This window comes from Chiloscyllium plagiosum, unplaced genomic scaffold (genome assembly GCF_037043375.1).
Source record: "Chiloscyllium plagiosum isolate Xiang-an unplaced genomic scaffold, Cpla_swu_hap1 HiC_scaffold_16, whole genome shotgun sequence".
Lineage (NCBI taxonomy): Eukaryota > Metazoa > Chordata > Chondrichthyes > Orectolobiformes > Hemiscylliidae > Chiloscyllium > Chiloscyllium plagiosum.
In genome coordinates, this window is record NW_028270154.1 from 88,482,717 (window position 1) to 88,510,598 (window position 27,882).

The window sequence follows — 27,882 nt, forward strand, 5'->3', positions numbered from 1 at the left end:
TTTAACAGCAGGCCGCAAGGTTAAATTTTTAGCTCCTGTAAATGTCTCTATAAATATCAATCTTTTGTCTCCGTATACATAGTTTCGACATTTGGCCGATGACATGAAATGGAAAATACTCGATCATCCGTGCACTGAGTACCACCCTTGATTTTTATTTCCATCGACATTGAGATGTATAACAGGAGGCTGATCTGATGTCACCCAAAGTCAAAAGTACAATGTGATAATTGATCATTCAGCCTTGTCTCCAGAGCCCTATTTTATAAGTCACATTTACTCTTTACCTGCAATCAACAATATTGTTTCTGCCTGAGTTTCACTTTATTCTTCATACTTCCCCCCCACCTCCCCTCAATCTGGCTCACTTAACTTCAGTAGCCTGCTGTGTTACTGGTGACAGAGTAGGCCCACATTTCTTTAGATTAGGCCATTTGGCCCATTCAGACCAAGCCTAGCAGGTGAAACTGTGATCCCTTTACTGAATGTGCTCCAGCACAGAAGCAATGCCTCAGAATATCAGAAATCGGAGTAAAGACCTGTCATGCCATTCAATATCATCATAGAATCCCTACACTATGGAAACAGGCCATTCAGCCCATCGAGTCCACACCGACCCTCCAAAGAGCTTCCCACCCAGGCCTCCCTATCTGCTCCCTGTATTTACCATGGCTAACCCACCTAGCCTACACAATATGGGGCAATTTAGCATGGCCAATCCACCCTAACCTACACAATTCGGAGTGTGGGAGGAAACTGGAGCACCCAGGGGAAATCCACACAGACACGGAGAGTATGTGCAAACTCCACACAGACAGTCACTCAAGGCTGGAATGTCCCTGATGCCATGAGGCAGCAGTGAGCCACTATGTCACCCGTATGTTCAATCTTATGTCTCAATCTGGTTAGATTTTCTTCCCTAAAGGACATTATTGAACCAGATGGGGTTTTTCTGAAAGAAAGGCTGGGACTGTTTTCACTGGATTGTAGCAAGTTGAGAGGTGACTTTATCAAAGGTTATAAAATAATGCGGGGTATAGATAGATTTAATGGTAGTTGTCTTTTCCCTAGGATGGAGGATTTGAAGACTAAGGGCATGCTTTTAAGGTGAGAGGAGCAAAATTTTAAAAAGACACGAGGGGCAATTGTTTTACACAGAAGGTGGTTTGCGTGTGGAATGAATTTCCTGACGATGAGATGGATATGGGCACAATTACATTTAAAAGACACTTGGATAAGTACATGAATAGGAAAGGTTGGGAGGGCTGATGGAATTCAATGTGAGCAAATGTGAGGTCTTGCACTTTGGAAAAAAGAATACAAGCATGGACTACTTTCTAAACGGTGAGAAAATTCATAAAGCCAAAGTACAGAGGGATCTGGGAGTGCTAGTCGAGGATTCTCTAAAGGTAAACATGCAGGTTGAGTCCGTGATTAAGAAAGCGAATGCAATGTTGTCATTTATCTCAAGAGGGTTGGAATATAAAAGCAGCGGTGTGCTACTGAGCCTTTATAAAGCTCTGGTTAGGCCCCATTTGGAGTACTATGTCCAGTTTTGGGCCCCACACCTCAGGAGGGACATACTGGCACTGGAGCGTGTCCAGCCGAGATTCACACAGATGATCCCTGGAATGGTAGGTCTAACATATGATGATCGGCTGAGGATCCTGGGATTGTACTCATTGGAGTTTAGAAGATTAAGGGGAGATCTAATAGAAACTTACAAGATAATACATGGCTTGGAGAGGGTGGACACTAAGAAATTGTTTCTGTTAGGTGAGGAGACACAGCCTTAGAATTAGAGGGGGTAAATTCAGAACAGAAATTCGGAGACATTTCTTCAGCCAGAGAGTGGTGGGCCTGTGGAATTCATTGACGCAGAGTGCAGTGGAGGCCAGGACGCTAAATGGCTTCAAGGCCAAGATTGATAAATTCTTGATGTCACAAGGAATTAAGGGCTACGGGGAGAACGCTGGTAAGTGGAGTTGAAATGCCCATCAGCCATGATTGAATGGCGGAGTGGACTCGATAGGCCGAATGGCCTTACTTCCACTCCTATGTCTTATGGTCTTATGATATGGGCCAGGAGCAGGCAGGTGGGACTGGTTTAGTTTGGGATTATGTTCAGCATGGATTGGTTGGGCCGAAGGGTCTGGTTCGGTGTTGGATGACTCTATGACACAGTCTCATGGTCATCATTAGACTCTTAATTCCAGATTTTTGTTGAATTCACATTCCCATACTTCATCCATATAGCCTAAACATCCCTGCACACTATTGGATGACTCTATGACACATCTGTCACATCTGTCACTACAGGAATCGGGCCCGGGTTCCCAGGATGTTACCTGTGTCTCTGGATTTAATAGTCCAGCAAAAATGCCTCTTGGTCATCACCTCCCCCTATTAAAGAGTCATAGAGCTGTACAGCATGGAAGCAGACCCTTTGGTCCAATTTATCCATCCCAACCAGATATCCGAACCATATCTAGTTCCATTTGGCAGCACTTAGCCCATATCCCTCTAAACCCTTCCTATTCATATACCCATCCCGATGCCTTTTAAAAGTCGTAAGTGTACCAGCCTCCACCACTTCCTCTGGCAGCTCATTCCATACACGTACCACCCACTATGTGAAAAAGATACCCCTTAGGTCCCTTTTTATCTTTGCCCTCTCACCTAAACCTACACCCTCTAGTTCTGGACTCCCCCATCCCAGGGAAAAGGCCATGCTCCTCATGATTTTATAAACTACTATTAATTATCTTAAGTTTCTCATTCCCTTCAGCTTTTGGATAACGAGGGAGGGAAGAAAGAAAAGTGAGTTTGATCTGATAGTGAATTATAGCAAGGTTAAAACAAAAAAAAAACCAGTAACGTCTGCCACTCATTCTATCCAGGTTAATCTCAACAAGTTTTGTCCATTTGTGACTCTCTCATTGCCACTGGCATCTGATTTCTCCGAAGCTCTCTGCACTGATACATGGATAAAAATCACACAACACCAGGTTATAGTCCAACAGGTTTATTCGGAAGCACTAGCTTTCGGAGCGCTGCTCCAAACCACCTGAAGGAGCAGTGCTCTGAAAGCTAGTGCTTCCAAATAAACCCGTTGGGCTATAACCTGGTATTCTGTGATTTTTAACTTTGCACACCCCAGTATAACACTGGCACCTCCAAATCCTGATAGATGGATGCCACCTCTAGGTACTGGTTCCCTCTGGTTGCAGTTATTTGTCCTTACCAGTTGTGGAGCTCCTTGCTGCATTGACAATGGCATTTCTGTGACTTGGAGAAGACATTAGTGTCTAAGTGCTGAGACTCTATGATACTTTATAGCAGGGTCAGAGGCTACAGCATTAATGACTAAGTAAAGTTGTGTGGTCAACTATGTTCCCCTGTGGTGAAGTGTACACAGTGCCTCAGTGGTTAGCACTGCAGCCTCACTGTGCCAGGGATGGGTTCGATTCCAACCTCGGGCGACTGTCTGCATGGAGTTTGCACATTATGTCTGCATGGGTGTGCTTTGGTTTCCTCCCACAGTCTAAAGATGTGCAGATTAGGGTGGATTGGCCATTCTAAATTGCCAATAGTGTGCAGGGATGTTTAGGCTATATGGATGAGGTATGGGAATTACAGGGATGGGGTGGGAAACTCTTCAGTGTAGACTCTATGGGCCAAATGGCTTGCTTCCATGCTGTAGGGATTCTGTGAAATATCTTTTGATGAAGGCTTATAATATCTCATTACAGTTTAGGAACTGGAATGGAGAACTCATGCACAGCATTAACTTTTGTTTGTGTTTCTATTGTGACCATGTGTGTCTTTATGAGGGATGTGTTTTATCTTGTTTCTCTTGAAAGGGGTGTGTTGGAAACCTAGCATGGAAGTGTCTACTCCATGGAAAGCAGAGTAAATAACTTTGGGGTTCTTTTTAAGGAGACAAAAGAGGCACAAGGGGGTGGAGTCAGGCTCACCTAGACACATGTTTTTGCTTTTGCTTGCAGTTGTTGAAGTTGGGCTGCTTGGAGTTGAAGCTGCTAGATACAGGTCTCTCTCTGCTGCTGCTGCAGCGAAAAACTTGAGTTCCCTCTCTGCTGCTAGACTAATTCTGTTTGTGTTCCTTCTCCTGGACTAGAGGAGATAGCAAGCGAGGCAAATCTATTTTGCTGAATTTGCCTTTACCAAAGGTCTGTTATGGGTTGCTCTATATTAGAACACTTGAGTCGTAGTTAAAATATATATTATTTTGTTAAAGTTTTCAATTGCATTAAAATTATATCAATTGCTATTTTTTGTTTGTATTTTAACTGTGGTGTAATAATAAAGAACATTTTGTTTAAAGTCTGGTAGTTTGAATCGCATCTGGAACACAGTAGAGTCATAGAGATGTAAACACGGAAACAGATCCTTCAGTCCAGCTTGTCCATGCTGACTAGATATCCTAAATTAGTCTAGTTCCATTTGCAAGCATTTGGCCCACATCCCTCCAAACCCTTCCTATTCATCTACCCAGATGCCTTTTAAATGTTGTAATTGTACCAGTCTCTACCACTTCCTCTGGCAGCTCATTCCAAACACGCACCACCCTCTGTGTGAAAAAGACTCCTTTAAATCTTACCCCCTCACCTTGAAACTATGTCCTCTAATTTTGAACTCCCTACCTTACACTTAACACTTGCCTTTAAATAAGATCTAAACTATTTCCTGATTAAATTTGGAGGGGGTTTGATCTAGTCCATAACACTACATTGGTGTGTGTTAACCAGGGGGAAGGGCTGGTTTTATTTTGCATTTTGATCTGTACATCTTGCTGCTGGGGGAGTGTTCAGTTTATTTTTACATGCATTTTTAACGAGAGTGTCCCAACTTTTGAGTAGAGTTGGGGAGGGACTTAACAATTCAATGTATTTTTAACAATATCGAGAAAATCAGTCTGTTGCATCATTGGAAGATGTTAAATGAGACAGGGAATCAGAGAAAGACAATGAGTATGTGTCCATAGGCATCTTCAAGTGAAGGCTCAATTGTTAGTACAGAGACTGGCTGGGATACTACTGGAAGCTGAGCATACAGAACACCAATGTGTCTACTCTGAACTACTTAAAGATTAGGAAGAAGGAAGCCACAGAAATGAATTAGAACCATGGGGCTGACTAAGGAGCTTTACAGTGAAGGAGTGACCCTTCATTCATGTTTGAGTATCTGTAATGTTTTTGTCTTTCTGTCCGATGCATGTAAGAAGATCATCTCAAGTAGTTCTCACATAGTATAAAATTGTTTGGTTTTTTTTGTCTTTTGTGCAATGAGAGATTATGGTGTTTTTGTTAAATGTACATTGGGAGCCTTGCGTTCAGTAAATGACCTCAATGGTCCTCAATAGCAGAAATAAACGTGATAATTTATCAAACCAAGTCTCCCTCTGGGTTCTGCCTTCTCCTGTATCAGCTGGGATCATAACAGGTTCCCTTAGATCTGGCTGGGCCGCCACAATTAAGCTGGTTCTGATAACTAGGCTGCCAGCCTGTTCATAGATTGCTCTTTTGTAACTAGGTTAATCCCTCAAAACTGGACTTCTCTATCATATTTGCACTGCCCACATTCACAGAATCCCTACAGTGTAGAAACAGGCCATTTGGCCCATCCACACCGACCCTTCAAAGAGCATCCCACCCTCCTACCTCATCCCTGTAACCCTGCATTTCCATTGGCTAATCCACCTAAACTGCATATCTTTGGATTGTGGGAGGAAATCCAGGCAGACATGGGGAGAATATGCAAGCTCCACACAGGAAGCTGTCTGAGGGTGCAATCGAACCCGATCCCTGGCACTGTGAGGCAGCAGTGCTAACCACTGAGCCACTATTCCACCCCATTCTTATAGCTAAGTTACAGTCTCATAACTAGAGTTATCTATAGTTTTAGCGGAACTGTAGCTGGTGGCTGTTCCCTGATGGAGTGCTCTGCTCTCTCACTTCCACAGTGAATTTCAAATGAAGCTAATACAAAAACTAATATTCCTTTGTGCATGCATGCAAACACAGTCACACATACATGTAAAGGCACACGTGCACATGGTGCATAGGGACACAATCGCAGAGAAGTAACCACCGCACACGTGGGTGTGATACGCACACATACACGTGCACACAAATGAAGGAAGTGATACATGAGGGAGGTGATGACCTCCTGGTATTATCGCTAGACTGTTAATCCAGAGACTCAGTGAATAATCTGGGCTGGAATCCTGCCACAACGGATGGTGGAATTTGAATTCATTAATAATCTTGAATTAAGAATCTACTGATGACCGCAAACCCATTGTTGCTTGTCAGGGTGAAGCCCATCTGGTTCACCAATGTCCTTCGGGGAAGGAAACTGCCATCCTTACCTCGTCTGGCCTACACGTGACTCCAGACCCACAGCAATGTGTTTGACTCTCAACTGCCCTTTGAAATGGCCTGACAAGCCATTCAGTTCAAGGGTAGCCAAGGGTGTGCAATAAACGCAGGCCAGCCAGTGACACCCCTGTGCCATGAGTGAATAAAGAAAAGTATGCAATAAAAAATATAAAACTATAATCTCACACCCAGAGCCAGAGATACAAAATACTGGTGGACACACCCAGAAGCTGGGATATGAATGAACGCATATGTATATATGGGGTGAGAGAATTCAGAATTAGAGGGCACAGGTTTAGGGCAAGAGAGGAAAGATATAAAAGGGACCTAAGGGATAACTTTTTCACGCAGAGGGTGGTATGTGTATGAAATGAGCTGCCAGAGGAAGTGGTGGAGCCTGATTCAATTACAACAATTAAAAGGCATCTGGATGGGTATATGAATAGGAAAGGTTTAGAAGGATGTGGGCCAAGTGCTGTCAAATGGGACCAGATTAGATTAGGATATCTGGTCAGCATGGACGAGTTGGACCGAAGGGTCTGTTTCCATGCTGCACACCTCTATGGTTCTATGATTCAATATGCTCACGTTAACATTTTAATATTTTGTTGTCCGCATACGAACTTTGAGCCTTTCTCTCGTACAGATTATGTCCTCACCAATGAAATTCCAACTCAAGATGGCTGCCTGTCCGCACTCGCTCAGTGCAAGTTGGATCCCGGGTGCATCCCGAAATTTCGCATCTTGTGGCGGTGCGCAGCTCATCATGGGGTTGAGCCCTTCCAGCTGGCTGCCAGGAACGATTGCCTGATTGCTGCCCTCGCTCTTCAATCCAATCAGCTCTTCACGTGCAAGTGCCAAAGAGGGATGAAGAAGGAGAAGAATTGTCTACGGATTTACTGGACCATGCACCAAAGCCACGTCACTGGTTCGTTGTAGCAGGGATAGGTTTGGGACATGAATCACCTGAAAAAGATGGAAGCAGGAGAGGGTACTAGTGTGGGACAGGGAGGTGGGAGATAAAAGGGAAGAGATAGAGAGGGGAAAGGTCCACCAACCCTTTGCCCAGCAGACTGGAGAATAACTGGCAGAAGAGCTGACACTGAGACACATTCGATTTGTAGTGAAACATATGGGATTGGATTGTCCCCTTTTACATTATAGGTGTTTAAGAATTGATACTCTCATTTATTACATACTGTAAATGTAAAGATATTGATTCTTGGAACTCACACGGTACTAGAAACCGACAGAGAATAACCCGACCTTTATCAATGTTAAAGCAGAACATGATTGGTTCAGAAAACAGCTCACGGACATGTCTGTAACCCAGGACAGATAGATGGAAGGAGCAGGTTTACACCTTAAAGATGCAGCTGTGATTGCAGACTGGATGGGTGGTAAATCTCTGCTGTCTTGACCAACATTAGTCACCGGGCCAGCAAGCAGAACTGGCAGCATTTGTGTCCCAAGTACAGAGCAGTACTCCCACAAAAGGCAATTGAAATGCTAAACTGGAGTGTTAGTTCCATGGATTTCAGAGATTGAGGTGGAAGCAGATTGTTTGGAGCAAGGCAACACGCCTTTGTTTGAATGAAGAGTGAACTGCCCTGTTTTTCCTTTCCTGCAGGTTACGATGATTTGGAAGCATCACCCTATGAGTACTCAATGCCTGGTCCATCCTGGGGCTTGGACTACGGTAGACATGCCTCTTTGGTGTCAGGTACCGCACCCTGTTCGATGTTATTGAAAGCTTCATTCTGGGAAGGCAGCATGAGGTGTACAATACCACATTAGATGAGCAAGAATTTTACTGGGATGATATTGAACTCATTTGCCCAATGAGCCACGAAATTTCCTGCTGATCAGTTTTCGATGATTTCTCAATGAATATTGTCATATGACAATCATGAAATGTCAAGTGGCAGTGCCAACATGTGTCAGTGACCTGCAGAATGTTGACCAACCAGAACTGGGATTTGAACAAAACGCCACACATTCCTTGACTTGGAGCTGTATGGCCAGTCCTTCAATGTTGCTGAATCAAACCTCCTTCTGAAACGCACCTAACCCCACAGGGGAGGCTCACCAACCCCTTCTCTGGGCCAAGGGGTAATAATTACTGGCTGTGCCAATGATGCCAATCTCAAAGAACAAAGAGAACAAAGAAAGTTTACAGCCCAGGAACAAGCCCTTCGGCCCTCCAAGCCTGAGCCGAAAATCTCCCAAGCTCAAATTAAAAAAAAACACAGGCCCTACACTGAATAACATCCCACACCTTAAAATTGAGAATATACTGTAATTAATTACATCAGGTTTATCGTCACCTACATTATTAATTTATTGTATAATTAATCCTTGATTACACTGCAGCCCACAGCTCACTCACCAGGGATTTGGTCATTGATATATATTCTGTGTAACCATTTGATTAGATTGTCACTGCTGTACATCCATTATTCAATGATCATTCTGTCTAAACTGCTTGATGAGAGTTGCTGATTAAGTTACTACATCAGGCCATTAAAACCAATCATGTAAATGCATTCAAGAGACAAGCATGAAGGGTTTCCGAGAGTAAATGTTTGAAGGATATGGAGTTATAATCTGTTAATGAAGAGTGAAATTTCTCACTATGTTGGCTAAGTTCACTCAATTTCAGATCAGAACTCATTATGTTGAAGTTACAGAAGTTTGATCCATTTCTCCCCATGAAACTCCTCATATTCTACTAATGTCTAACATTATCTGCATTTCTCCTTTATTTATTTAGCCATCCTTTCCCCAAAGGCATGCTATTTACCTCTATGAAGTAGCAAGCTTTACTTTCTAATCGCTGACTGGATAAATACATTTTGCCTGAATTCTTTATTGGATTTCCTGGTGATCATTTTATATTAGTGGACTGTAATTTTGAACTCAACAAAAATGGCTCTAGAAGTCCGTGTCTACTTTATTGAACAAAACAAAACTGCTGAAAAATCTCTGTAGGTCTGGCAGCATCTGTGGAGAGAAACAGAGTTAATGTTTCAGGTTCACTAACCCGTTGTCAGAACCCTTCAAATCCTCAGGTTCTGATGAAGGGTTGCTGGACCCAAAACATTAACTCTGCTTTCTCTTCACAGATGCTGAGGTAAAGTTGTGGCTGTACAGGACATTGGTTAGTCTGCTTTTGCAATACAGCATTCAGTTCTGGTCTCCCTGCTATGGGAAAGATATTGTGAAACTTGAAAGGGTTTAGAAAAGATCTACAAGGATGTTTCCAAGGCTGGAGGGTTTGAGCGAAAGGGGGAGGCTGAATGGAGTTCGGCTATTTCTCCTGGAGCATCGGAGGCTGAGGGGTGACCTTATCGAGGTTTATAAAGTCATGAGGGGCATGGATAGACTGAATAGTTGAGGCTTTTTCCCCAGGGTAAGGAAGTCCAGAACTAGAAGGCATTAGTTTAAGGTGAGAGGGGTAAGATTTAGAAGAGACCTAAGGGGCAATGTTTTCACACAGAGGGTGGTACATGTATGGAATGAGTTGTCAGAGGAAGTGGTACAATTACAACATTTAAAAGGCATCTGGATGGGTACATGAATAGGAAGGGTTTAGAGGGATATGGGCCAAATGCTGGCAAATGGGACTAGATTAATTTACGATATCTGGTTGGTATGGACGAGTTGGACCGAGGGTCTGTTTCTGTGCTGTACATCTCCATGACCTTATAACTGCATGCTGCCAGACCTGCTGAGTTTTTCCAGCAATTTCTGTTTCTGTTTCTGGTTTCCAGCTTCTGTAGTTCTTTGTTTTTTTACTTAATTGAACCCTTCCACAACTGGAAGGACCAATGTTTGTCACTTTTCAGGCTTCTACTTTCTAGGAGAGAGATTCCCCAGTGTTTCCAAATCGTTATTACATCTTGTTTGTGGTATTGTGCAAATCCTTTGTTGTGATTACTCCAGTGCCTCACTGTCCTTTCAATAAATGGACACCAGAACACTCTATCAGTGGGAGGTTCTGGCAGGGCAACAAGAGGACGTCTGTTTGCCAAGATGCAGAAAGTGATGATGGCCATTTCTGGGGAGGGTACGGATTAGCATATTAGGATGTCTTCTTCACACATGGATAATTTGCTGTTAAAATAAACTACAAAAATGTTAATCTTTAAAAAATGGGTAGAGAGAGATTCCAATCTCCATTACCATGTGGAAAACAATGTAGATGCATGTCTGCGTAAACCCAGGGCAGCTGAAATGTAATGATTTTGAACACCCAGTTTGGTTTAACATTTGCATTTATCTATTAGCTGAGCAGCTGTGATGTCGCATTCCTCTGATCCGAATGGATTACAGTTGTGTTTCTGTTCCTGTTCTTGTCTTCTTTCTCAGAAGGACCCAAAGTTCAAGCACTTTCCAATGTTAACCATTGCTTAGACGCTGCTCAAGCGTGCAATGTCGATGAGACTTGTAAACTGTTCCGCACCGAATATGCCAAGAACTGCCTCAAACCGGCCAACAGGCATGGCTGCAACAGACCTAAGTGTCGCAAAAGTCTTCGTCGCTTCTTCAACTTTGTGCCAGAGGAGTATAAATACCCATTCCTCTTCTGCCCGTGCGACGACAGTGTATGTGCCGAGCGTAGACGCCAGACCATTGTCCCGAGCTGTTCCTTTGAGGAACCTGATAAACAAAACTGCCTGGGTCTGAAGGACGCGTGTGAGGCGGATTCCATTTGCAAGTAAGAAACTCCAGGGACTTTGAAAGGAGAGGAATCACAGTTGACGATCGCACTGTTAAATCTGTGCAGTGGTTAACTTCAAGGCCCTCCCTATCATGTAGAAACTCAATGAGCCAACTCCCTTGTCATTTGCTTTTGTTGCGAGAAATTCCATTCACTGCTATCGGAGAGCATTCCAGTGTCCCTGCCATTCATTCCGAATGTATTGAATTTCACGGAGCTAATCTTATCCTAAGCATGTCAATTCCATCGAAATTCAATGGGTCACACCATTCCCATGCATTTTACAGAATTCCAAATGCTTATTGGTTTTTCTACCAGTTGTTGGACAAACAAGCATATATGCAATTGTGGCACGGTGGTAGTGACCCTACCTCTGAGTTAGGAGCCCGTGGTCAAGTCCCAGACCTGTGTAATAGCATCTCTGTGAACGGGCTGCTCAGCAAATATCACTAAGCACCACTATGTGTGTAGCCATACACCAGAATCCCTATATTTTCCTAATAATACCCTTCCATCCACATGTACTATCATAGATTTATAAACAGACATAAATAATTCTGCTATCTGTAGGCTGACCTGTGGAGAAATTTACAGAGTCCTCTTCAGTTCTTGAAGAAGCCTATTATATTTGAATTACTGATGGAATGTTTTCATTCTATATATAAGCTTCTTTTAATGCAAATCGCCATAATCTGACTGTTGGTCTACCGAGAGTAATATCTTGCTTTCTCTTTTCCCTGGCAGAGCCCGACTGGTGGACTTTCAGATTAACTGCCAACCATCCAAGAAATCTGCCAGCCACTGTTTCCTAGAGAATTATAACGCTTGCCTCCAGTCTTACACCGGCCTCATTGGTAAATATGCCAACCTTTACAGAATGGTTGAAGTCTGACAGTGAAAAAGAGGCCGTTCAGCCTGATGTACCTTCATTAGTTCTTCAAATGAGTATCATTATCTGGTGGGAGAAAGTGAGGACTGCAGATGCTGGAAATCAGAGTCTAAAAGTATGGTGCTGGAAAAACACAGCTGGTCAGGCAGCATGCCGGGAGCAGGAGAGTCGACGTCTCATGCATAAGATCTTCACCAGGAATGTTGAAGAGCTTATGCTGGAAACGTCACATCATTAGCTGGTGCCAATCTGCAGTTTTCTCCCCTCACATATAGAATAGGATAGAATAGAACTCCTCCAGTGGGAAAACAGGCCATTCAGCCCATCAGGTCCACACCAACTCCCTGAAGAGCATCCTGGACAGTTCCACCTCCCCTACCCCACCTAGACTGCACATACCCAGACACTGTGCGACAATTTCCCCTGGCCAACGCACCTGAACCTGGGAGGAAACCGGAGCACCCGGAGGGAACCCACGCAGACATGGGAAGAATGTGCAAACTCCACACAGACAGTCGCCTGAGGCTGGAATTGAACCCGGGACCCTGGGCCGGTCAGGCAGCAGTGCTAACCACTGAGTCACCGTGCTGCCCCAAACTACATTTTTAGACCCAAATAATCATCCAGTGATCTCTTAAATGTCTCATTTGGACCTGCCTCCACCAAGCATCCAGGCAGTGCATTCAATCTCCTTACTACTCCCTTTGTGTTCCCTTAGCTTCACCTTTGCTTCTTTTACAGATCACTTTAGATGTACGCCCTTTTGCTGTTGCTCCTTTTACGAGCAGGAGTAGTTTCTCCCTACCTGCTTTGCCCAACCCGTTCACAATTTGGAAAAATCTCTCTCAAATCTCCTTCCAGTCTCCAAGGAGAGTGATCCCAATCTGTCCTTACCCCAAACCACAAACTGGGAGATCCGTGGATGCAGAAACAAAAACAGACATTGCTGGAAAAGCTTAGCAGGTCCGGCAGCATCTGTGAAGAGAAGTCAGCGTTAATGTTTCAGGTGACCCTTCCTCATCCCCTGGAAGCCTTCTTGATGATGGATTTTGAGTTTACTGGGCTGAATGTGTCTAATGCTTGAGAAGCAAGCAGTGGTCCGCACCTTTGGGCGTGTGGAAGGTTTCGGTCTGGTAGCCCCACTGTAACTGCAGCAGGCTGGATTTCTCAATCCTGTGGCGATGGTGAGAGGGTGGTAAGGTGACAGAGAGAAGTGTCAGAAAGGGAACCTGCTGCCTCCATACCGCAGCAAGTGGTCACCAATAGCTGGCAACTCCGTGTGTAGCTGCCAACTGGAGCCTCTTGAGAGGCAGTGGCTGACCCTCCTACCCCAAGGTAGTGCCATCCCAAATAGGACCATACAGAAATACAGCATGGAAACAGGCCCTTTGGCCCAAACTGGCCCATGCTGACCATGGTGCCCACTCAGCTAGTTCCAATTGCCCGCATTTGGTCCATGTCCCTCAAAACTGTACCCATCCATGTCCCTATCCAAATGTTTTTTTAATGTTGCTATTGTACCTGCCTCAACCAATTTCTTGTGCAGCCTATTCCATACATGCACCACTCTCTGCGTGAAGAATTTGCCCCTCCAGTCCTTCTTTAATCTTTCCCCTCTCACCTTAAACCCATGCCCTTTGGTTTCAATTCCCCATCCCTGGGAATGAGACTATCTGCATTCATCCTATCTATGCCCCCCATGATTTTAGACCCCTCATTCTCCTACGTTCCAAGGAATAAAGTCCAATTCTGGCCAACCTCTCCCTACTAGTCCTGGCAACATCTTTGTAAACCGTCTTTCCAGTTTAACTATGTCTTTCTTAGGACAGGGTGACCAAATCCCCGCCCACTTCCTCTGGCAGCTCATTCCATACACAGATTATCCTTTGCGTCAAAAAGTCCCTTGGGTCTCTTTTAAATCTTTCCCCATCTCACCTTAAACCTGTGCCCTCTAATTTTGGACTTATCTATGCCAGGGAAAAGACCTTGCCTATTTATCCTATCCATGCCCCTCATGATTTTATAAACTTCTGTAAGGTCACCCCTCAGCCTTCGATGCTCTAGGGAAGAAAATCCCATCCTATCCAGCCCCTCCTTATGTCTCAAACTCTCCCATCTCAGTACCATCCCCTGTCAGTCTTTTTTGCATCCTTCCCAGTTTAATAACATCCTTCTTTGATCTTCATGCCCTGGTTTTCCAGTACTTTTCTTCAGTTCTGCAGATGTTCAGTCATATTCTCATCACCCTCACCAGACAGCTTAATGTGATCAGTAACCATCACTGATCACATCACTTCCTGTCTTACTTAGTCATGTGGAGCATCCGCGATATGCAGGAAGAGGTAGGGCCTCTGTGCGATACTTGGCTTAATCCAACTGTGGCTTTGAAATGCTCACGTTACAAGGATAAGCCTCTTTTTGTCAGTTTACACGTCCTGCAAAGGTTAGACATGATCAGACACAATGCCTATCATCCAATCTTAATGGCCCCTTGCATGTGATACTGGAGCCTGTATCGACTTGGAGAGATACATGCCCCTCAGTCCCAAGTCACTGCCTTCAGGAGAAAGAAAATAAAATGAGAGAAAACCTCTGTGAAGCCCCAAGGTTAAATCATTGGGATGAGTTGCAGCTAAGATTTACTTTATCATCCGTTGACGTGATTTAGGTGATCCAAGTTGAAATTCTAATCCGGTACAGCATTGATGGGCTGCAGGGCCTCTTTCTGAATCCTAGAGACTCTATGGGAAGAGGCTGGCTGGGATTCCGGGAGACGCAATCGATTGGACGGGACGATGGACTAGAAACACTTGCCCCTTCCCGGTGTAGTCTGGAAAGGAAAAGCACAGCCGGTCAGGCAGCAGGAGAATCGTGTTTTGGACACAAGCCCTTCATCAAGAATTCCTGAGGAAGGGTTTATGTCCAAAACATCGATTCTCCTGCTCCTCGGATGCTGCCTGACCTGCTGTGCTTTTGCAGCACCACACTCTCAACTGTAATCTCCAGCATCTGCAGGCCTCACTGTCTCCTAGTCTGGGAAGGCTCAGGGATGACCTTTGCACCTACAGGTCAGTTGAGGCCATTTAAGGGTCTCATTGCATAATCAGCAGTGGGTAGTGGCCACAGGTTATGGACAATACGCCATGTAAACCCCAGTATCATGGTCTGGTCGAGGGCTATCCTTCCACATTGGGGCAATTGGTGTCCAGTCGGAAGCATGGCTAATGATGTTGAGCCAATGCCCTGCCTTCTCCATCAGTGGGCCTTTCCTATTAGGCTCTGGCCAGCACTCCCCATGAACCTAACTCCTGCCCCTCCATTATTGATCTTCCCTGTCGCCCTGAGGATGAAATTCTAACAGTTGCTCCCAGTGACACATCTGGTAGTGGAGAGGCGGGGTGATCTGCCAGATTCTGATTGGCTCCCAAAGTTAGGGAGTTCCTCCTAAGAATGGCAAAGTCTCAGTGATGAGGAGAGAGACTGGTTAGGCTAGGTTTGTGTTCCTTGGAGCAGAGGAGGCTGAGGGGGGAATCTGTTTGAGGGATCAACATTATGAGAGGCATAGACACTATAGATTGTGAGAAACTTTACCTATGGCAGGCGTGTCTAAGACCAGAGGGCATATGTTTAAGGTGAGGAGTATGTGTTTACAGGAGATCTGAGGAAATATCTTTCACCCAGAGGTTGGTAGAAATATGGAGCTTGCTGCCTGAGCGATTAACAGAAGCAGATACTCTCACAACATTGAAGGACTATCTGCATGGGCATTTACATGGGAGAAAGAGAAGACTGCAGATGCTGGAGATCAGAGTCGAAGAGTGTGGGGCTGGAAAAGCACAGCTGGTCAGGCAGCATCTGAGGAGCAGGAGAGTCAACATTTTGAGCATAAGCTCTTCATCAGGAATGTGTGACCTCTCACACATTCCTTTGTGTTTTAATGTCCATCTATGACTCAAATTCAAGCCTCGGGCAGTGACCGCAGATCTGGGAATTATATGTAACACTTAAGTGAAAATTTGAACTTGACTTTGATGATTAATCAGACGCACTTGTGCATTTGTAATCATTCTGTCTTTGGATTTTGATGTTCAGCAAGACCTATTTTACAGAACTCTGTGCACCTCTTGTATCCCACAGGCACTGCCCTAACACCAAACTATGTGAGTAACACCAGCTTCGACATCTCTATATGGTGCACATGTGTCAACAGTGGGAACCAACATGAAGAGTGTGAGACCCTACTGAACCTTTTCACAAGCAACGACTGTCTCAGTAAGTCCGTTAACATGGTAAAGGTGAATTACTCTGAAGCCTTTTGCTTAGAATTGAATAAGAGCAGCCCTTGGCCATTTTCGCTCTGGATTTTGGAATCCAGCCTTCTCCCGGAGATTTGGAGCCCATGTTCTACCGCTCGAAGGATTGAACTCCAATCCTTTAGCTTGCATTAATTGCTCTATAATTGGCAGTTCCGTCTCCCTTCCATCACCGTATCAGGAACCCATGGTTAGTCACTCCAGGTCTTGCTGGGTCATGGGAAATGTGAATATAGCATTGTCAAACAGATTGTTCTCAGTTGTAGATCCATCCAATTTCCTGACAGCAGATGGTTAGATTGGGATGGTCAGCCTCTTACAGAAGGTAATGATAAACTCCCAAGCATGATCACGTACCAGTATGAATCCAATGGAAGTCTCAGGCCCCCAACACCCTCACTGGGCAGGATATCCAAAGGGAGAGAGTGTCTAATGGAGTGCATCTATTCAAGGCCACTTTGGGCTGATATATTGGATATTATTAAATTTTATGACTTAAATCTTTAGTCATAAGAACAGCTATCACTGTTATTGTCTGGTCACCACACTGACTTGGAAATATATTGCTGTTCCTTCAGTGTCACTGGGTCAGAATCCTGGAATTCCCTCCCTAACGACGTTATACATCTACCTACAGCAGCTCAACAAGGCAGATCACCACCACCTCTCCTGGGACAATTAGTGATGGGCATTAACAGCGGGCCCAGCCAGCGACATTCATATCCCACGCGTGAATGAAATGAAATCACCTTGTTGAGGACTGTAAATGCCTTTGTTAAGGTTAAAGAAACAGATGGTGGCTTTTAATTGTCTTTGAACACATATAAATTGGGAGTCAGGGTGTAGAATGAGAGGGCTAAGACTGAACAAGAGGGTAAATTACACACACACACACACACACACACACACAGCCTTGGTTACTATATTATCAGCCAACTTGATTTCTGTTAACAATGGCCTCACTACTTCCTACCTTTTTCTGACCTGCAGCTTTCTGTTTCCTGTGTATCTGTTAATTGTCATTGCTTCACCATTGGTAGCTGTACCTTTGGGTGCCAGGATTCAAAGCTTTGGAACTTCCTTCCTAATCTCTCCGTATGTCTGTGTATCTCTCTCTCATGGTTTCATATTCAGTGATTCGTGTAATGTGGATCCATATTCTAAACCAAGGGATTCAATTAGCTTTAGTAATAGAAATCATGGAACTCCTACAACTTGAAAGCAGGCCATTTGGCCCATCAAGTCCACACCAAACCCTCCAAAGAGCATCCCATCCCCAATTCTATCCTGCATTTCCCATGGCTAACCTGCACATCTTTGGGCTGTGGGAGGAAACCAGAGGAGCTGGGGGAAACCCACACAGACACAGGGAGAGAATGTACAATTCCACACAGCCAGTCACCCGAGGGTGCAATCGAGCCTGGGACCCTGGCACAGTGAGGCAGCAGAGCTAACCACTGAGCCACTGTGCCATCCCAATATGAACTCTTAATCAGAGGAGCCAATGACAGAGTAACAAAGCATCAGTTTCTTACAGGGATGGTTTCAGTGATGTTGAACAAATGTGCTGTATACCCAGTGAGAAACACATATATTTGGACCTCAGTTTGAACTGCTTGACACTCTGATCTGCTCTTACGGGGTGACCTCTTCCCATATCTCATTGAGCTGATGTTTTTGTATTTGTGGTCTGCTCATCCTCTGAGCTGAGGAAAGGAGGGATGGGAGAAACAATTGGGAACACTTTAGGCTTACATCCGTGAACAAAACCATTTAACGTTTTAGTGAAGACTTTGTCTAAAGAAGTAACCTTCGACAGCAGGGAGGTGATGGCTCAGTGGGCTGTTAATGAAAGGATAGAGCTAAAGTTCTGAGGCCCCAGGTTGAAAACCTACAGCAGCTGGGGGCATTTAAACTCAATTAATAAAATCAGGAATATTAAAACCTGGTCTCAAAGATAGTGCTACTGTTGTTGTCATAAGAACCCATGTTGGTCAGTATTATCCAGCAGGGAAGGCCATCATACTGTCCTTACACAGTCTAGCTAACATGTGACTCCAGACCCACAGCAATGTGGTTGACTCTGAACAGCCCTCTGAGATCGCCCAGCGCGTCAGTCAATTCAAGGGTAACTGGGATGGGCAGTAAATGTTGGCCTTGCTTGTGATGTGCTCCCATATTTATGGAAAAGGACCCTTTCATTCAGGATTAGATTCAGGGACAGGAGTGACACTGTGGAAGCATGTGCTATTCTTTCACCTCAGGGTCTGAGTGGAGCATCGCCTGAGAGAGAGGAACATAGGAGCAGGAGGAGGCAATTGAACCCCTCCAGTCTGTTCTGCCATTCAGTGCGATCATGGCTGATCTGCAGCCTCACTCTACATACCTGTCTTTGGCCCATATCCCTTGACACCTTTGCTAAACAAAGCAAAATCATCTGTCTTCGATTTAACATTAACAACTGATCCAGCATCCATTTGTGGAAGAGAGTTCCAACCGTCAGGTGAACAACTGATTCCTGTGAAGATGTTTACAATGATGCTATTTACCACTGAACTCTTGTGGCACAGTAGTAGCGTCCTTATCTGTAAGCTAGGAGGCCCTGGGTTAACTCCAGAGGTGTACCATAACATCTCTGAACAGGTTGATTAGAAATAATCTTGTATGAAATTATTTTAATAGTGGCCTTTGAATGTGGTTTGGGCCCAGTAGCTATGATCACTATTGGTAATTAAGGTTCTCTAGATCGATAACTTTCACATATCCAACAGTGCTGCCAATCTACAGTAAGGACAGCATTCTGCCTGCTAAATTACTGGAATGATTTACTATTAATATTGTTGACCTTTGGCTGAATTTCGCATGGCTTGGTCTGTTACAGGAAATTCTATAAATTCATACATCAGCTCTTTGCCGTTTCATCTATCAGACAGCAAGCAGCCCGCACTAACGTCCACTCAACAGTTCTACTTCAAGTTCCCAGACAAAGATGGGTCGCGTGTTGATGACAAATTAAACAAGAACGAGGTAAAGGCATTTTCTGGTGACGTATTTTGTAACTAATGCTCTTAATGCAAATAATTGGCAGTTGAAGTACAGGGCATTCACCGCCGTTGGAAACCTGCGATAGAACTGAGTTTGCTTTCATTGAAAAAAAGGTCAACAGCTAATACTTCCTTTAAGTGTTACTGGATTTACAAGGGTGTTGCTGGGGTTGGAGGGTTTGAGCTATAGGGAGAGGCTGAATAAACTGGGGCTGCTTTCCCTGGAGCATCGGAGGCTGAGGGGGTGACCTTATAGAGGTTTATAAAATCATGAGGGGCATGGATAGGGTAAACAGACAAGGCATTTTTCCCCGGAATAGGGGAGTTCAAAAATAGGGTTAACAGACAAAGTCTTTTCCCTGGGGTGGGGGTGTCCAGGACTAGAGGGCATAGGCTTAAGGTGAGAGGGGAAAGATTTAAAATGGACCTAAGGGGCAACCTTTTCACACAGAGGGTGGTGCGTGTATGGAATGAGCTGCCAGAGGAGGTGGTGGAGGCTGGTACAATTACAACATTTCAAAGGCGCCTGAATGGGTATGTGAATAGGAAGGGTTTGGAGGATTGTGGGCCAAGTGCTGGCAAATGGGACCTAGATTCATTTAGGATACCTGGTCAGCATGGATGACTTGTAGTGAAGGGTCTGTTTCTGTGCTGTACATCTCTATGTCTCTATGACCCTAAGTGTTACAGTGCAGGAGGAATCTATTTGGTGTCTCTTCAACTCTCTTAAAGAGCTTTATAGCTGAGTGCCATTCTCCTGCCTTTCCTCCAAAACCCTGACCATTGTTTCCAGGTAAATAATCATTTAATACTCTCTTGAGTGTCTCAGTTGAACCTGCCTGCAACACATTTTCAGGCTTTGTGTTCCATATATATGATATATATTTTATAGCTCATTGTTACAATTGGTTAAGTGAACCACATGGATCTATCTGCTCTGTACATACTTGTATTGCTGCAACTACACAGTACTCATTTGCTTTCTATCCCATAATATTTGAACACTGGTGTTTCCCTGCATTAAGTTGGGGAAAGTGAAATCCATACTCCTTGACATTGCCTCCTGCTGGTCACTGAGCAGCACTGGTGAGGAGTGAATCAGTAACCTGCCATCTCTGGTTGGATAGGGTTCACATTGAAGAAAGATCATTTTATTGGTTCTTATTTCCTTCTTGCCTTGCTATTGTCCTTTATCAAGGCAACAGGAGGATCTGGGAAGTGAAAACCTGAGTCCTTGATTCTATAGAAACATAGGAAATTGGAGCAGAGGTGGCCATTTGGCCCTTCGAGCCTGCTCCACCACCCAAGACGGTCATGGCTGACCATGTAATCTCAGTATCCCACTCCCACTTTCTCCCCATCCCCCTTGATCCCTTTAGCTGCAAGGGCCACATCCAGCTCCCTCTTGAATCTATCTAATGAACCGGCCCCAACAGCTTCCTGCGGGAGAGAATTCCACAGGTTCACAACTCTCTGAGGGAAGAAATTCTTCCTCATCTCAGTCCTGAATGGCTTACCCATTATTCTTAAACTGTGACCCCTAATTATGGACTTCCCCAACATCGGGAACATTCTTCCCACATCTAGCCTGTCCAGTCCCGTCAGGATTTTATATGTTTCTATGAGACCCTCTCTAAATTCCAGCGAGTACAAGCCCAGTCAATCCAGTCTTTCATATGTCAATCCTGCCATCCCTGTGCCTCACATATTGTGCTTCAGGGATTAAGTAAGACTTCCCTGCCTATTGTGTCTCCCTATCTCATGGAGTCTCTTATCAGGATGGACGTTTTAATCTCACACTTGTGAACATGACTCAAGGGAGACTCCCAACTTAGAATCATGCTCTGAATCCAATACGAAGGCTACAATTTATACTTCTTTCACGTTGTCTAATTCCATTGCAGGACTGCGATTCTGGAGGCAATCTCAAGATTTCTCAGGATAAGTTGCTGCCTGGACAAATTACTAATTGCAAGGTGAATTCGGGAGCTGCTACCCAGAGCTTCTCTATAGCTTGCACCATCACGTCACTCTATATCTTCATGGCCACTACAGGGAACGCCATTTGAAAGGACATAACCAAGACTTTATAACAAGACAGAAGTGGACACCTCTTTTTCGCAAGCTCCCTCATAAATACAATAGCTTCGAAAAGAAAACAAACGCTTGAGATACAACTTGAACTGAGAAAATAGTTTGTTGAAATATTCAGCGACTGGTCTTCTTGCATTAATTGGAAATAGAGTGCATTTATTTCACTGCACCATATCAGTCATCAGCGTATGGTTCACTAAAGTATATAACAAACCATAATCTCTTCACATTAATTTCCATCACAGCCGACAAGAATGTAATGAAGTAGGTGGATCTACTGACAAACATTTTCCTTTTCCGGTTACTTCCCTCCTTTAGTGCAGTTTTGGAAAGAATATGTTAGCACAGCCAGTGATTACACTCAGGTCACTCAACACTCCAGTTCCGTGGAAAATAGGGCTGTTTGTCTTTCATTTGGACCACATCAATGTGGGAGTACAGGTGTTATATTTTAGTGATTTATTTTCCATTAGTTAGGGCAGCTCAGTGGTTAGCACTGCTGCCTCACAATGTCAAGGACCCAGGTTTGATTCCATTCTTGGGTGACTGTCTGTGTGAAGTTTGCACATTTGCCCCGTGTCTGTGTAGGTTTCCTCTGGTTTCCTCCCACAATCCAAAGATATGCAGTTTAGAGTGAATTGGCCATATTAAATTGCTTATAATGTCTAGGAAAGTGCAGGCTAGGGTGGTTCAGCCATTATAAATGGTTCATAGTATCCAGGGATGTGCAAGCGAGGTGGGTTAGCCATAGGAAATGCAGGATTATAGAGATAGGGTTGGGTCTGGCTGGGATGCTTTTCAGAGGGGTCAATGTGGACTTGGATGGACCAAATGACCTGCTTCCTCACTGTGGGGATGCTATGGTTCTAAACTGGAATTCAAAAGTACTCAGTTCTCCTTTAAATAAGAGATTGGAGAGGTTTTGTATCATCTAAAATATCTCATTGTGGGATGTCACTTTTTCAGTTTATGTTGTGTGTTTCAGCCTCTGAAAACTGTGATGTGATTGTGATTATTACTGTGCTGTTTCTCACAGGTGTCATTGACACCAATTATACAATGAAAGATAGTTGCAAACTGAATGAGACACAGAGATAATCTAATACCTGTGTTATAGTAAGTAGTTTGGGCCATTTCAAAACTTGCAGCGATTAAACTCAACAAACACCATTCATTGGTAAATGATGTGCTAAGTACTTCATGTTAAATCCAGCCCTGCAGTAGCTACATATTGTTGTTGAAGCAATGATCTGTAACTACTCATCAAGCTGGTATCGTAAGGTCACTCGTTCCAGTACTCCATAGATGTGGCTGACAATTGTTCTGTTGTAGGAAATGGTGGCATTCCTTGTGTTGCATACATTTAATGTTTAAGGAATAATCTGGCAAAACTACTTATCTCATTCAAGCGACCAAAATGTCTCTTGCACTGTATCAAATGGCAGCTGCTGTGATCTGGAAATGGTATGAGGAAACCACTGAGGTAAACAGATGGGTGGACTGCATGGCTGTGGTGAGCAAATCAGTTTGAAAAGAAACATAACTGTCATATATAATCTATATTTTATCAGTAATAATAGATTAGATGATTGTAAAACACCAGTCTAATATTTGGATTCAATTACCATTCATAAATTCATTGAAATTTTTGTTTACAGCATTGAGTTTCTTAGAACATCTGATTCACTGATGGCGTTTCTCTGCAGCCAAACCATCAGCATTGCTTTACTGTATACCCCAGATAAGTATTTATCCCACATGTTAAGCCTGTACTGTGAGATTGAGCCATATACCTACTCTAGCTGTTATCTATCTTCAGGTGATCGCATTCTATATATAAAGCTCGCAAAACTGTCAATTGCACTTTGGTTTCTAATTCACTCTTGGATATATTGTTGTTCAATGTTCATCGATGTCCCTCTATTGTATACCAATCTTTCAAGTCACATTCAATTGCCCAGCATTTCTTACATGCCATCTGAACCCCTTAAATAGATTCATATCTATATGTCCCTTATTCAATATAAACCATCTGATTCCTTTGATTGGATATCATTCTGCAACTTAATCCTGTATCTGCCTTTGGACATATAATCAATCAGACCTCCCTCAAATAGCTTTTAGAATGATCTCCCTGCACACATTCTCCCCATGCCTGTGTGAGTTTCCTCTGGGTGCTCAGGTTTCCCCCCACAGTTCAAAGATGTGCAGGTTAAGGTGGATTAGCCTTGCCAAATTTCCCTATGGTGTCCAGGGATGTGCAGGCTAGCCATGAGGAAGGCAGGGTTGCAGGGAAATGGTGGTTGCTGTGGGTGGGATGCTCTTCAGAGGGGCGCTGTGGACTCAATGGGCTGAATGGCCTGCTTTCACATTGTAAGTATTCCATTATGCTACAATACTTTCAGAATGTACAGCATCCTGCCTATAAGCTACGTAAACCTTACAATTGCAACTATATTTATGATATAAATTCTCTTCTCATTTGTACAGCAGGCAAAACATTATGTTCTGTGGATCTTTGGGGGTCAAGAAAAGATGAAGTTGTGCTTTACCTTGGAATTCTGAATCTGCTGTCAATCCTAAATTTGCCACATAGTGGCTCAATTAGTCGCAAAGGGAATGCTGCAGGTGCCATAACACATTGAGATTCTTAACAGTGCATTCACATGAGTACTGTAGCATTGGCCTGAAGCAGACCTGCTGTGTTGGTGAAACTGTAGCTTGATCCAGAGCCAATACTGAAGTTAACTGAGGCATTCTGTGGAGTAGTGACATCCACTCTGCTTCAAAGTCATTTTTGATCTCCCTCGCTGCCTTACATTATGTTATTGATGCAGTGAAAACCTCCTTCACATCTGGCTTCAACTTGCACTGTTAAAGCTTCTTGTAACCAATCAATAGCTCCTCTAGCTCAAGACAATTCAATAAACTATGTTTGATGGATGATAGAATTTGTTTCTGTTTAGTACGGGTTTGGGTAAACATGACCTAATGGATCTGGTTAGCTCTTGACCTGACCAGCTTTTGACAAGTGCTGAACTTGCTATGGTCAACATGTAACTATGGGGTCAATGTACCTTAGGCCCAGGTATGGGTTGAATGCCTTGGACTGTTTGAGGTTAAACACTCCCAATTGCTGCTCCTCTCTGAGGCAGATATGTATGGGGTTGAAGGTGGCATTTGGTGATGTCTCTGAACTAGCAATAAAACGATCCTGGCTCATACTCTGGGATCATGGGTTCAAACCACACCATGTAGCTGAGGAAATTTGGATTAATTGATAAAAATCTGCAGTTGAAAGCAGATGTCAGTAATAGTGACCACGAAGCTATCATTAATTGCTGTTTAAAACCTATCGCCATCACTAATGATGTCACGACAGGACATCCTCAGGGGAGTGACCTCAGCCCAAATTTACCTTCTTGACTTTTGTGCCACACAAGTGCCAGGCTATGACCATCTCCAACAAGAGAGAATCTAACCAATTGCCCATTGCCCATTCAAAATCCACCATCCAAGGCTTACCATTGACCAGAAACTGAACAGGACCAGCCTTACAAATGCAGTGAGAATGAGAGTAGATCGGGAATTAGGAAATCTATGGTGAGTGACTTACCCATTATCTTGTCACTATATAACCGTCCACAAGGCACAAGTCAGCAGTGTGACGGAATACTTCACAGTTGATGGATGGTGGCAGTTCCAACAATGCTTATGAAGCACAATGCCATCCAGAAAAAAGCAGCCCACTTGATTGGCACCACATCCACCACCTTTAATATTTACTGCCTCCAGCACTGATACGCAAAGGCAGCTGTATGGACCATCTACTAGATGCACTTCAAGTCTCCTACACCAGCATCTTCTAAACTTCACGGTCTACTATCTAGAAGGACAAGGGCAGCAGATACATGGGAACCTCACGACTTCTAAGCCACTCCCTGTCCTGACTAGGAAATATATTACTGTTCCTTCACCATTACTGGGTTAAAATCCTGGAATTCCCTCCCTAAGTGCATTGTGGGTCTACCTACAGCAAATAGACTGCAATAATTCAAGAAGGTAGCTCACTACTGCTTTCTCCAGGGCAATTAGGGATGGGCAATAAATGTGGACCTGTCTAGCAATGCCCACATTCCATGAGCAAATTCTGTTTTTTAATATAGCATACTAAGTAACAGAAATGGAAATTTGGTTGAGTTACCTATCCCTTTTAAATTGTAGCACTCTGTTCACTGTTAGATTGCGAGAATAAATATCAGGAAGTGATACTTTGATATGGGACCTTTCAAGATTCCCGGGTGCTGGAGCGTCAAGGGAGTACATTTGAAATGCAGTCGATGTTGTTTTGCAGAAAACACAGCTGACAATTTGTACACAGTAAGATCCCACAAAAAAATGAAATAATTATCACTGCGCTAATCTTTGGAGCACTGTGCTTGAGGTCAGTCACATTATGTGTTGGAAGAGCCTGTCTGGAACTGAATCTTCTGACTCTGAGGTGAAGACTATCAACTGACTTAATTCTGTCTTCAGTGCCCCAGCATGGCATCTCCCTGCCAGAAAGAAGGACTTTAAGGGAGTAGGGTATTTTTAAGTTACTGCGTGATGGGTTGAAGAGTAACAGGGAGAAGATCATCCTCCATCTGAGCTGGGAGTCAGTAGATGTTGAGGAAGAACCAAACTGCTGAAGAAAACCACAATGGTGGCAGAGTGATTGAATAGTTTTAAGGTAGAGGCAGCTGGATTCGTGAATAACAAGGGTACCAAAGGCCCTCATGGTTAGGTAGGAATGTGGGGGTGAGGCCATTGTTGAAAGACTGAGAAGGCGAGAGGGGCTGGGAGGCCTCCTCTTGTTCCGAATGTGTATGCTTTTCAATAAACAGTAGACAGAGACAAGGAGAAGAGCTTGTTTGCTGGGATGTAGGAGGAATATTCTTCAGGAGACATCCGAGGAAAGCAGAAAGAAAAGAGTTTGTGAATGGGGATTGAAGATGTAAGAAAGCAATGCCATGTGGGAGCTCATGTCCAGCTGTCCAGTCTGTTACTTGTTTCCCTGAATTCACCCAATGTTAAGGATTGCTCTGGCTCCATTACAATGCTTCAGTACTGAGCCATTTTGACCAATTGCATGTTCAACTGCCAGGTCTGCTTGCTCTGTTTATTCAGTGGGGTTTGGGCGTGGAGAAGGGTGGGGTGAGGAAGATGAGGGCAATTGGGATCAGATCAGCCATGATCTCATTGAATGGTGGAGGGGACTCGATGGGCTGAATGGCCTACTATTGGTTGCAACATTTGATTCCAAGACGCTTAAGGAGATCTTTGGTCTGGTACTGAAACTTTGGTCAAAAAAATGGATTGGAAGTGTTGTTTTAGTGATGGGAAGAGGGGAGCTGGGTTTCTGAGGGTGTTTAATCAATTCATGTCCAACAAACTGAAGGCACATTTGCCAATTTGCCAAGTGATTAAAATCAGGAAGCCCAAAAGGGTCACAGGAATGCTGATATCTTGAGATTCTGTAAGGCCCAATAAGGTTATTGAGATTGAAAGGGGTGAAACCATAGAGAGACATAAGAACAAGGTTGAGAATTTTAAAACCGAGGCACTGACACCACTGAAGGATGGGAATGGATAAATGGAAATTTAACTGGAATAGGGACAGCAAAGTTTCACTTCAGGTTGAATGTATGGAGTGCAGAAGATGGAAAGTTAGCCTGGAGCCTATCAGGAAAATTCAACCTAAAGGTCACAAAAGCATGGCTGAGCGATTCAGCATTAGGTAAGCGAAGTAATAAGAGGTAGGTGGTCATCGTGATGAAGTGAATATGTCCAAACCTCAAAGCAGAATCAAATTGAATCTGAAGATTGTGACGAGAAGGAAGGATGGCCAATAGGGAACCAAATATGGGACTACGTGAATCATTTTATGCATTAGCTGACACTTTACTGCTGAAACTTTTCATAAGGATCAGAAAGTTCTGTTTCCACTTGTTCAGATTTTTGATCTTGCTCAGTTGTGTAAGAATCTGATGACAGAACCAATAGTGACCTGTTGAGCTTCAAATAGCTTCAGTTGTAGCCCGACTGCTATCCATTTAATTGCAAAACCCTAGGTAGGTCAATAAATGTTCAACTAATTGGTCAGTAAGATGCAAAAATCTCAATATTGACATTCAGAGCAGAAATGGAGTGATATGTGGTGTCAACTAGAAGTCTAAGGTTTGGGACTCAGAAGTAGTTGGTGCTATACTCTTTAGTTACTGTAAACATTTCCATTTCTTATGTAAGTGGGTCTTCCTGCTGTAAGACAGAGCTGTATTCTAAAGATGCTCCTGTAAATTGGGGTACTTTGTCAACAGCTGCTGGCACTCTGTCTGAGCGTGTCGTGGACGCAGGTTCAGTTGAGCTATATACAATG

The 27,882-nt window shown here is 43.8% G+C and overlaps 1 protein-coding gene across 2 annotated transcripts in view; it reads left to right on the plus strand.

Annotated features, from left to right (window-relative positions):
* LOC122556842 (GDNF family receptor alpha-4-like) overlaps positions 1 to 24,409 on the plus strand; it is a 36,072-nt gene extending 11,663 nt beyond the window's left edge. The window contains exons 2-8 of one of the 2 annotated variants that reach the window (XM_043704076.2): positions 7,048 to 7,329; positions 8,032 to 8,124; positions 10,773 to 11,121; positions 11,869 to 11,978; positions 16,151 to 16,285; positions 19,208 to 19,353; positions 21,275 to 24,409. In XM_043704076.2, coding sequence (XP_043560011.1) covers positions 7,048 to 7,329; positions 8,032 to 8,124; positions 10,773 to 11,121; positions 11,869 to 11,978; positions 16,151 to 16,285; positions 19,208 to 19,353; positions 21,275 to 21,439 — 1,280 coding nt within the window. In that variant the 3' untranslated portion in view covers positions 21,440 to 24,409. The remainder of the gene's footprint in view (positions 1 to 7,047; positions 7,330 to 8,031; positions 8,125 to 10,772; positions 11,122 to 11,868; positions 11,979 to 16,150; positions 16,286 to 19,207; positions 19,354 to 21,274) is intronic. The other variant, XM_043704077.2, reaches the window with a different exon arrangement.
* The last annotated feature ends 3,473 nt before the right edge of the window (positions 24,410 to 27,882 follow it).